We start from the raw sequence: 11,537 nt of genomic DNA, 5'->3' as shown, positions 1-11,537 counted from the left end.
TCTTAGAGAAAATCCTTAGTTTTATTATAGTTCTTTTATTAATAGTTACTCCCTCTTGTATGTTTTGTACAACTTGAATATAAACCACGTCAATAATACTTTTCTTCTCCAAACTCTTCCACAATACTTTATACACTTCATCATGAGTTTTTTTTTTTTTTTTTTTTTTTTTTTTTTTTTTTTTTTTTTTCAATATAATAAAAATTATATGTAAGTCTCTTTCTTTACTTTAATATCTTATTCACTGATTTTCTTATAAGGATAAATTTCTGTTATTATAAACCTTCGCCGCATTAAACCAAATTAATTTGCTCAATCACTTTTCTATAGTTTCATATTGTAACTCATTAGATTTCTACATGCAATTCAACAAATCTAAATATTTCCTTTGGTTCTTAAATACAAGGATCAAAGTGTTCTTTTTATACTATACTTTTTTTTGTTAGATATGAAAAGCTCATTAAAAAAAGTTTAATGAGTCAAATAATATCTTGATATTTTACACACTTTCAAACTATACCATCTTTCATCTCAAGAAACTCTTACTTCTCCAATTCAAATCATAGGGCAATATATCAAATTTCATTCATTTTGTATTTCTAGTTCTAAATATTAGAACTCCATCCTTGTCTATCTTTACAAAATTTATAAAATCAATTCTCTTACATATTATAAACCACAATATGTGAGTAAAACACGCCCTTCTCTTTCTTTATCTTGAACATTTTCATCACAGTACCATTGACCGGAAGCTTCTGTATTCTTACATAAAAAATTGGTTTTTATTTATTTCAGATAGTATAATTTGAAAAAAAAAATAGACTATATAATTTAGTAATAAAAAATAACATTATAAAATTAAAGATTAAGAGAAATTATAAATTTTGAATTGCACACTCCGAAAATCATTTAACTTCTAGATTAAAGAGGAATCCGAAAAATAAAATGACTTTCAGATTAAACAAAGGTTAATTTTCACTTTCGAAAATAATTTCCAGATTCTATAATCCAATAAAATCAGAATTATTTTTATATGCAGGTGAGGGAGAAATTATAGAGATGCAGGACAAAACACTATTCCAGTATCCTGGTCTCAGTCCAAAACATGTGTTAATAGTGATCCTTGTCTTCTTATACATAAGACTACCACATAGTTCTAACTACCCCTCTCCAACAATTTAAACAGAAAAGGTACAAAGGAACACTTAATTATAATATTAAGACCATTGTTTGGTCTGCTGACAGAGATGCTACGCTACATTTTACCCTGTTTTATTCCAGCTTTTAAAAAGGGCATGTTGATGAAACTTGTCAATAATTTAAGTTCTTTAATATGCCCACCAAAAAGAAAACAGGTAAACTGCAAATACCGGAACTAAAATTTGGCTAACATTTAACGTTGATTGACATATGTTAGAATCCTTATTGGCTGTGTGATCCTAAAGTAGGTATTTAACATTTCAAAAGTGCTCAAATCTAAAACAAAAGCGAAAGCATAACTTCAAAACCTCCCATTCAATAGTTTCGAAATTTCTATACCAAAGCCTACGGAAATATGTCCCCAAGTCAAGTCAAGAAGCTTCCTCATTTTGAAAATGGATACTAGAAAGATGAAAGGAGCAATCAAAACATTACTGCAACTGCATACATATCTGCAACACAAACAGCTATTTTAAGAAAGTTTATCGAGCATGTCATGTGTTAATTGAAAGAATTATTGTATATTTTACTGCTCAAATATTATTATTCTGCGAATTTTTTTATTTACTATGCTTTTTCTACCAATTTTTGTAAACAAAGCATCATTTTGTAACCAACAAAGTGGTAAAATGTGTAGAACTTAAAAAATCAGATGGAAAAATGTGCAAACACATAGTAAGTTGATTGGTAAAATGTACAATTTTTCTATACCAAATGAATCTACAGAACCTGATACTAAGTTGCTTGATAAGGTCAATCAATAACTAACAACTACAAAGTTTCGTTATTTATCTTACAGTCAATTCAAACATATTTTACCCATATCAGTGATCATTAAATAATAAAGGATTTGAAACAATATTTAAAAAATATTAATGGGTTTGAAAATTATTATTATCAAACTAATGAATTGAAATGCTCAGCACTTGGACGAGACCTTTAAAAACCAAATGTGAATGAATTTTACCTGGTAGTGCACCCGAACTCACATCTGCGTTGAAAATATTTTTCTGCTCCTTACAAGAACTGATGATATTTGATTGAGACTAATGTAGATGCACTGAAATTCAACATTTAAAGATTTTCTTATCTTACCGAGAATGGCATATCTGTAAGCAATTACAATTTGAATTTATAAGGAACTCAGAAATAAAAGATTATTGCTAAACCTCCCTATTAGGATTAGTCAACTTAAGTACTTTTATTGGTCTTGATGAATTATATGTCTGTTTTTCATATATAGGAGGACGAGGTAGTATTCAACTACTTGCAGCAGTTAAACAGACAAATTTCCCAAACTCAGTACAAATCAGTTCACCTTATTATGTCTCTCACTACGACCGGTAAGAATGCTTTCTTCATTTTACAATAATATATACTGTCAATTCCCCACTATGTTCTTGCAAGGGATACTCTTCAACTATTTATAAATGAAAATGAACTTAAACTGAAACAGGATCAGGAAATTTACACTGAAGTAAAATAAAATACCGATACACACTGTATTATGTTGAAGTGGAGACAGTTTCATATCCCTCTGCCTCAATAGTTTCTACCATCGATATGTCACCTGATCTTGCAATTTTCCCTTTGTCCTGATTTTTTTGAGAAAAAGAAAGAAAAGATCCGTTCATATTATTTCACACAGCATATAGCATAAACATAATGCACATTCAGTTTCTAATACATGGTAGAGAACTGCTTTCTAAGAAAGATAAACAATATTCTATCATAAGAAGACAAGTAAATGTCTATTAACTTGCAAACTCAAACAAGATACAAATCAAATGTTTAATAACAGCTCTTAACTACCAAAGTACCCAAGATCACAACTATTTAACAAAATATTTTTCTTAACAGTGTCAAGAGTTGTCAATAGCATGCTATAACAGCTCATAGAGGCCATATGCACTACCATGGCATTGCACTTTTTGTAGCAGTTACATAGCACGTTATGTTGAAGCTGTCCACAATCCTAAGATTGCCCACCAAAATTAACATTAGAGGGTCAGCTTAAAGAAATTCCTTTTAAAGTTCATGATTACCATGCTTCAATTGTCTCTTCCCTCCTATATCTTGTGACTACTCACAACCTCGGTTTGATCCTCCAGCCAATTTCAGGCAACCCATGATGAAGCTTATTTGACATTTAGTTCTCACTCTTAGTTCCAGATTTCTCATGATTAAATCTAGTTTTCATTGTTCACTTATTCTCATCCATCTATGTTTTTAGTGTTATTGTCACACTACTGAGTTCCTTTTTCTGTTTTCTTTAGTTCCCTTAGTTCCATCAGTCCATGCTCTCCGTTTATTGACTCTGTAGTCTAAGTCTCAAGTTCTTTTGTCATCCATAACCGACGGACCCAAACTAATTATAGCACCAACAACCGGAACCTAAAACAATAGAATAAACTAGCACACACACATGCATAGTGATATAGGATTCAGTAATGTTCTCACGTCCTAGGAAACAAGGCAGTTGTCTTTCAACCCTTGATTAGAAATAGGGTTATAATCGCTCCAACATCTACCCACCCATAGATATGAGTCATGCACAACACTAAAGCACTCTGTTTTTCTCTATCTATTTGGTCAGTCACGGCATCCTTCGTTACTATTTTACTTGTAGGTTTTTTTAAAAGCTAAAACCTATGACTTAATAACGAACATGTCTAGATACTTTGGTACTTGTTAATACTTGATCAAGTATATTTATATAAACTGTATAAATTATTTCAAAACAGTCATTACCCCAGTAAGCCCTGTATTGTAAAGTATTTTCAGTTTTATCTGCAATCCTGGGATTGCTAAATATGACAGTGTCCCAATAAAAAGGAAAAATAATGTGATGAACTAGCATCACGATTCCAATAACGAAAAGTGAAAACCCATACATAAGACGAATTACAACTCCAAAACTTGCAATGACAATGAAGATGAATAGTAAGTCATAAGTTACCATAACATGGACATGTGTAGGTTTCAAAAGATCCAGAATCCGTCTATAATGAGTTATCATCATCAAAGAATTTTGTGGGGTAAGAATCTGATTAACGGCACTGGCAACATCCTTAAGCGCATCAACATCCAACCCAGAGTCAATCTCATCCAAAATAGCCAAATCCGCCCCCAAAACTGCAAGCTGCAAGATTTCATTGCGTTTGCGTTCACCGCCACTAAACCCTTCATTCACATTCCTATTGAGAAAATCAGTCTTCATATTAACAAGCTTAAGCTTTTTCATCAGGTATTCAATACACTGCACCACAAATCAATCACAAACATAACAGGTAATATCAACAACAAACCTCATAACAATATATGAGAAACACAGAGTACTATTTGGATAAACTTCTACAAAAACACTCACATTAAATGACTTAAAGTTAAAACCAATTTATGCAGTTCAGCTTTTACAATACCTCGAGTGGTCCAAGCTCAGGTAGACCAAGCTTTTTCCTTCGAGCATTGTAGGCCATTCTAAGAAACTCATCATTGGAAACACCAGGAATTTCAACGGGGGACTGGAAACTCATGAAGAGACCCGAAAGAGACCTTTCTTCGGGTTCCATTTCAAGCAAATTCTCCCCTTTGAATACAACACTGCCTCCAGTAACTTCATAATCGGGGTGCCCCACTAGAACCTGCATTTTGTTCAATTAGCATCGCCGTATTTCAACACTAAAAAATCAGTTTTTTTTCAATTGAACGAAAGAGGGTAGGGTAAATGAGCAACCTTGGCGAAAGTACTTTTTCCAGAGCCATTTTTTCCCATGATGGCGTGGACCTCTCCTTGGTTAACGGTGAGGTTAACGCCGTGGAGAATCTGGACGTTGGACTCGACGATCTTGGCTCTAAGGTCATTGACTTGGAGCAGGGGAATGGAAGCAGTGACGAGTGAAAGGCGGTGGTTGAGGCGGCGGAGGGTGGGGAAAGTGGGTTTGGTGGATGGTGGAAGAGGGAGGAGGGAGCGAGAAGAATGAGTAGGTAGAGATAAAGCCATGGCTGCACTCGAAAGCAGAAAATCAAAGTCCGCAATCCCTTTTACCAGAGTGCTTGTTTTTTCTGCCTACTCATTCCTCCAACTATCTTTGCCTTCTTTTAAATACATTATTGGCTTAATAACTTTTTTACCTTATTTATTGTTTAATAAGCATGTTAGTTTCATCATTATTAATAAATTTTAATTGATGGACTTGTTAGAAAAAACAAATATGTTAAAATACATTTTACACTTTTGCAATTTTTAGGAGATGTGAGTTTCATCTTCCCTATGTGTAAATTAACATGGTATATTTGTTGATGAAATGTATTTTACTAATATTATATATATATATATATATATATATATATATATATATATGAGTTTATTATTTTAGGTAAGAGATTTTTTAGTTGACAGTAGACTAAGTTTTAGGTAAAAAAAATGAAAAATTAATTTTAAATTTAAGTGTGTTTTAATAATTTTAAAATTTAATTTAAAACAAAAAATGAAGATAGTTATTTATGATTTGATTGAACTAAACCTTGGTATATTTTATTAAAATGTATCAATTAAAAAAGTTAAGTAAATAAAAATTACGTGTTATTTTTTATAATAATTAAATTATTATTATTATAATTATAAAATTAAATATAATTTTATTTATTTCATACGTAACTTTTTAAAAGAATGGTTAAGTTTTTTAAAAAAATATCAAATTAAAAAATATGGTTAAATGTTAAAAAGTAGTTTAAGATAAAATTGGTAAAATGTTTATTTTATTAAAAAAATTATTTAAAGGATAAAATTTAAAAAACAAATACAAACTAAACAAATAATCATCTTTATATATAATAGTCAAAACAGTTTACGTTTTTGTGACAACAAAAACATTAATGAAGTTATAATTATCAAAATAAATATAAATAATTTTTACCATTTACTCATATATAGCTTTTATTTATTTAGATGGTTTTTTATTTATTTAATTTAGAAAAAAGAGTTAAATTTAAAAATGTTAAATTAAAAAAATCAGTTAAATTTAAATAAAAAGAATAAAGGTGAAATAAAAAAGTAGACAAAAAGAAAGAAAATTCTTTTATATATAGAAGAAAAATAAATTATTAAATCATGTTAATAAGGAAATACGAATAAAGAATACACTGAAAATGGGTAAAATATTAAATTTATTTATTTATTCATGCGACAATTTATTTTATTAGTTATTTTAATAATATTGTTTTAAATATATATTTTATTATAATAAAAACTTAATAAGTAATAATAATAATAATAATAATAATAATATAACTAATGTTAAACATAAAGTAAATATGCATAAATGTTTGTGGTATACTTATATTAAGTATACAATCACGTTGTATATATTTTATTAATATTTATAATAAAAATATATAAATTGTGCTACATGACCTTAAAAAATAAATAATTGTAGTAATATGAAAAGAAGACAAACATACAAGGGTTTTGCGTGGAAGAAAGAAAAAAAAATGTATTCTATTAAAGTATTGTAAGAAAGAAGAATTAAAAGGAAACACAGTTATATTTTGGACAAGCCACGCATTTAGTAAACCATATCATTCAAAATTCGTAGTCATTGATATGACACTAATAACACAAAAATTGTTATACTATGTGTCACTCATCATTAACACGTGTTTAGGTGATATTCATTCTCAGAATTCAAGTAAAAAACGTTTAAAATAATGCATTTGTTCATTTTATACATTTTTATTATAAGAGTAGAATTTGAAAATTGTAAAAAAATAAATAAATACAAAAACTAAATTTAACTAATTCACTGTCGAAAATTAGAATAATCATAATGTTATATGAATTTGTATACTATTAATTGATTATAATATATATAGCTTTTGCAATTAATTCTTTTACATATAAAATTAAAATTTTAAAAATCTAATAATAAAAATATAGAGCCTCTAACACGTGCGGAAATCAGCATAGAAAGAGCAAGTAACAGGTCTATTGAAATCACCCACATGTACATAAATCAGACCGTTGGATTGAATAACTACATAAAAGAAATATTTGAAAAGAATATATATATATATATATATATATATATATATATATATATATATATATATATATATAAGCAGTGAATGAACACGCAATTAATATTGCCCTAAAATGTCTCCTAAGAGACTAATATTGAGGCACAGCCACATATGAGAGAAGGGGTCCATTCGAGGTGGGACTAATGCTTAAATCAGATATTGGTGATATTTCATTTCTAATTACTTTTGAATGATAGGGAAAAAAAATGAATTAGTTTTCTAGAAGGAGGAAGGAAGAAAAGAGAATAGCATAAGTTGTAGGAGTAAAAGAGTCATTGGCCTATATAATTGACTGCTAAGATTGCGATATTTATATTTCTGCAATTTGGTCTGTGTTTAGAAAAAGCGAAGCCTATTTTGTTTCAGACAAAGTTTTGTTGCAAACCAAAAAACTACCACCAGCTTTCCTCCATACGAATCAGAGGAGGAGAGAGAGAGAGAGAGCGAGGAGACACAGACACAAAGGGAACGGAAAAAGCAACGAAAAAAAAAGGTTCTTATTCGATCTTTTTCTGTTTCTTCCATCTATAATTTTTTTTTTTTTGCTTTCAGCCATTGCATCTCGTCAAATTCGTTTTTTTCTTCTTACCATCTTCGTTTTCGTACTTTGTTACTCCTCAATTCTCTTTTTTTATTCAGGATCTCAGGTTGGTTCTCGTTATTTTTGAGTTTGGACTTTTTTCTTCTTTTTTTTTGCATCTGCGTACGCTACCGAAGATTCGTTCTAACTCTTAATTTCATTTCGGTAAAGCTGCATTTTTGGTGTTGCTGTAAGCTAGATCAGGGATATGTGAATGCCCCAATTCTTAATTTTCTTGTTTTCCGTAAGGATTTTGCATGCAAATGGTTGTTTCATTTGGTTGGGGGTGGCAATTGAACTTTTTTCTTTGCATTTTTGAAGCATTATTTTCTCCATTGAGTTTTACTAGTAATGTTTGTGGGAATTGTACCTGTGTGAATAAAACGGATTTGGTTCTGTTTTTGACACGATGGTTGGTTGCAGGTCTGTGCCTCCTCTTATATGTAATAACTAATTTCTGAGAAAAAAAAAGTAAATAAAAAGAGCATGGATTACGAACACAACAGTTGGATTTGGGAGGGGGTAAACTACTACCCGCGCGTGTTTGGGGGGCTAATGGTTACAGCAGCCTTGCTGGGGTTGTCAACCAGCTACTTTGGTGGGATTGGTGTTCCTTATTTGTCACTGCCATGTTCTTGGTCTAATTTGGGGATTTTCCACAAGAAGAAATCTGGGAAGAGGCGCATTCGGGTTTACATGGATGGATGTTTTGATCTGATGCATTATGGCCATGCCAATGCTCTCAGACAAGCAAAGGCTCTAGGAGATGAATTGGTTGTGGGTCTCGTGAGTGATGAGGAGATCGTGGCTAATAAAGGACCACCCGTTTTGTCTATGTCAGAGAGGTATAAAATTTGATTTTGTATGGTCTTTTCAATTCTAAAGTCTTGTGTCGGTGATTCTGAAAACCGAGTTATGGATTATCCTGTAGGCTGGCCCTTGTCAGTGGATTGAAATGGGTGGATGAGGTCATAACCGATGCTCCTTATGCAATTACCCAGAAATTCTTGGATCGTCTCTTTCATGAATACAAAATTGACTATGTCATACACGGTGATGATCCGTGCCTGCTTCCAGACGGAACAGATGCATATGCTGCAGCAAAGAAAGCTGGTCGTTACAAGCAAATTAAGCGTACTGAAGGAGTTTCCAGTACAGATATCGTAGGTACTAAGCTTCTATTCATATCATATCAGGATACTGACATGACATCATCTGCTGAGGGGTAAATAAGCTTCCAGGAAAAATCTGGTGTCATACGTGTGTATGAAGTTGTGGTTCTTTAGATGAAAAATATTACTCAAGTTCTCTAATATCGGGGCTTGATATCAATGTTTTTTTATGCTTCGACAACTATTGTGAATCATTAAGCTTATAATGTGTTTGATTTGACAATGCTTTTATGCAGGAAGAATACTGTCTTCTTTAAGAAATAAAAAAAGTTGTGAAGATCATAATGGCAGTGAGGTAAAACCTCAAGAAGAAAACCCATCACAGGCTTCCCACATAGCTCAATTTCTACCAACTTCCCGACGTATTGTCCAGTTTTCAAATGGCAAGGTATTTTTTGGTTGCTTGTGTCATGCCTGTTCTTTCAAAGAACACATTCGGTTCACAATTTTCTCTGGTGATTTTTTAGTTGAAAATATTCTTGATGTTTCTGTAAGAGCTACCCTAAACAATACCAAGATTTATATGGAAGCAAAAATGACTTAAAATTATGGTACAATTAAAAGGTTCACGTTGGAGGCTATTTGTCTTTTTGGTTACAGTTTGTGGAATTTTTGTTTGTGATAATTCATCGTCACTCCATCTTATTGTAGGGTCCTGGACCAAATGCACGTATTGTATACATTGACGGGGCTTTTGATCTCTTTCACGCAGGCCATGTTGAGGTACAGATAAATATTGAAGTCAAAACGCACGCCATTTTATTTATTTGTTGTGTTATTTATTTTTCTGAGTTCTTTCAGATACTGAAGAAGGCTAGGGAGCTTGGAGATTTTCTTCTAGTTGGAATCCACTCAGATGAGACTGTGAGGTATATTTACTATTGAATGAGTATTATCCAGGTGGTGTTAACGACAGATAAGAAACTAACAAATTTTCTGCAGTGAGCATAGAGGAAATCACTATCCAATCATGCATCTGCATGAGCGTAGCCTTAGTGTGCTAGCTTCTCGTTATGTTGATGAAGTTATTATTGGTTCACCTTGGGAAATTACAAAGGACATGGTAAGTCTCTGATTCTACATTTTCTGGATTTCGTTCAAGTAGTCTTACCATTTAGTAATTTGAACCGACTGGATATTTTCATTATCATGAGGTCTATTTTCTTTGACACATACATCGCTGCATCTGAAAAGTTGTTGCACATAATTTGAATTCATTGGATATTTCCATTATGATGAGGTTTATTTTGGAATCAAACAGATCACCACTTTCAATATCTCACTAGTTGTGCATGGTACTATTGCTGAGAAGTCATTGAATGTAAGTGCACCTTTAGTTTTTCAGTTCACTTGGGATACGATATCATTTTCCTATATTCACATATATCTGAACAAGTTTTAATATGCAGTGTGAGCTAGATCCATATGAGGTCCCCAAGAGCATGGGAATATTCCGTTTACTCGAAAGCCCGAAAGATATTACTACTGCCTCTGTAGCCCAAAGGATAATGGCCAATCATGAAGCTTACGTGGTAATTTCTTCAATGCGATTTTTTATTTCCATTTTTGCTTCTCAAGATTTGACTAACCTCCAAATCTTAATTGGTATAGTTAATCTGTTATTCGAGTGTATTAGGCCAATATTAAGTTTATCAAAGTTGCTGTTAATTTTATAATTCTTCACAAATGCATAGTTTCACCTCTCAAAGTAAAACTTCATTAAAAAACTATTTCACATTCCTGAATTGTACTCCAGTTGATGGGGTCTGACGTGAAAAAGCCAAGAATCATGCACATACCACTGAAGCATTTGAAACTGAAACAATGTGTAGTGGGTTTTGCATCAACAGGCTCATGATTTTATCAGTTCCTATTTCTGGACTAAAGAAGTTCACCCCTTTTGCTTTTCCTTTCAAAATTACGATAGATGTTTGATCCTTTAAGATGACATTGTTATCTGGTTTGTTTTCTTGTCTAATGCAGAAACGCAATGCTAAGAAAACTAGGAGTGAGCAAAGATACTATGAAGAGAAAAAATATGTCTCCGGAGACTAGAGTGTACAGAAATGATCTTGCACATTAATTTGGTACTGCTCTTTAAGCTTGGCCCTGTCACAAATATGCTACATACAGCATGAATCCATACACAGTTTGTGAAGGAGAAATAGTGCAGGGTTTGTAGGCCATAACTCAGGAATACCGATGTACTTTAATGCCCTGCCGTTTTGTTTTGAATTTTTTTTCCATCTGAAAGGCATCCATGTGGTTTGTTCACCAGTTTTATGCCATTTTGGTTTTTCTGTGGTTGGTGTTTAGTGTACCCCAACTGGAGGATTCCTTACTCTGACAGTATATTGTCACTGTCAGAGGTTATACGTATCACTGTCTTTCCTTTATTTATTTCTACTCTGCAGAATTATTTCATTTGCTTGTGGAAAACCTGTGTCATTATTTTTTATAGATGACAGCCAATAAAAGAAAATGACAGCAGCTTATTTTTTTTT

General features: G+C 31.9%; 2 protein-coding genes across 7 annotated transcripts; one reads left to right on the top strand and one right to left on the bottom strand.

Annotated features, from left to right (window-relative positions):
• Positions 1 to 1,251: 1,251 nt before the first annotated feature.
• Positions 1,252 to 5,292, bottom strand: LOC106769550 (ABC transporter I family member 6, chloroplastic). 6 transcript variants are annotated; one of them, XR_002668932.1, is made up of 6 exons: positions 4,937 to 5,292; positions 4,623 to 4,844; positions 4,160 to 4,459; positions 2,672 to 2,795; positions 2,168 to 2,260; positions 1,252 to 1,652 (listed from the first exon to the last, which is right to left on the bottom strand). XR_002668932.1 is itself a non-coding variant. In XM_014655212.2 (4 exons), exons 1-4 carry the CDS (start codon positions 5,201 to 5,203, stop codon positions 2,706 to 2,708), a joined length of 879 nt encoding a protein of 292 aa, XP_014510698.2. In that variant the 5' UTR covers positions 5,204 to 5,292; the 3' UTR covers positions 2,383 to 2,705. The 6 variants fall into 6 exon arrangements, 1 of the variants encoding a protein (XP_014510698.2); XR_002668934.1 differs by having other exon boundaries at positions 2,168 to 2,309; positions 2,692 to 2,795; XR_002668933.1 differs by having other exon boundaries at positions 2,692 to 2,795.
• Positions 5,293 to 7,437: 2,145 nt separating this feature from the next.
• LOC106769204 (ethanolamine-phosphate cytidylyltransferase) lies at positions 7,438 to 11,537 on the top strand. Its single transcript, XM_022784263.1, has 10 exons — positions 7,438 to 7,774; positions 8,285 to 8,706; positions 8,793 to 9,028; positions 9,270 to 9,421; positions 9,685 to 9,756; positions 9,835 to 9,902; positions 9,976 to 10,096; positions 10,295 to 10,354; positions 10,443 to 10,565; positions 11,017 to 11,537. Exons 2-10 carry the CDS (start codon positions 8,348 to 8,350, stop codon positions 11,086 to 11,088), a joined length of 1,263 nt encoding a protein of 420 aa, XP_022639984.1. The 5' UTR covers positions 7,438 to 7,774; positions 8,285 to 8,347; the 3' UTR covers positions 11,089 to 11,537.

The sequence above is a fragment of the Vigna radiata genome, chromosome 7 (assembly GCF_000741045.1).
Source record: "Vigna radiata var. radiata cultivar VC1973A chromosome 7, Vradiata_ver6, whole genome shotgun sequence".
NCBI classification, from domain to species: domain Eukaryota; kingdom Viridiplantae; phylum Streptophyta; class Magnoliopsida; order Fabales; family Fabaceae; genus Vigna; species Vigna radiata.
This window is presented reverse-complemented; position numbering and strand designations above follow the sequence as displayed.

Bases quoted from the DNA above. Each gene is read 5' to 3' on its own strand.
- LOC106769550 (XM_014655212.2), bottom strand. From the start codon at position 5,203: ATGGCTTTATCTCTACCTACTCATTCTTCTCGCTCCCTCCTCCCTCTT. The intron at 4,845-4,936 runs GTTGCTCATTTA...AACAAAATGCAG, and splicing joins GAAAAAGTACTTTCGCCAAG to GTTCTAGTGGGGCACCCCGA. The intron at 4,460-4,622 runs GTATTGTAAAAG...TTTGTGGTGCAG, and splicing joins CTGAGCTTGGACCACTCGAG to TGTATTGAATACCTGATGAA.
- LOC106769204 (XM_022784263.1), top strand. From the start codon at position 8,348: ATGGATTACGAACACAACAGTTGGATTTGGGAGGGGGTAAACTACTAC. The intron at 10,097-10,294 runs GTAAGTCTCTGA...GGAATCAAACAG, and splicing joins GGGAAATTACAAAGGACATG to ATCACCACTTTCAATATCTC. The intron at 10,566-11,016 runs GTAATTTCTTCA...TGTCTAATGCAG, and splicing joins CCAATCATGAAGCTTACGTG to AAACGCAATGCTAAGAAAAC.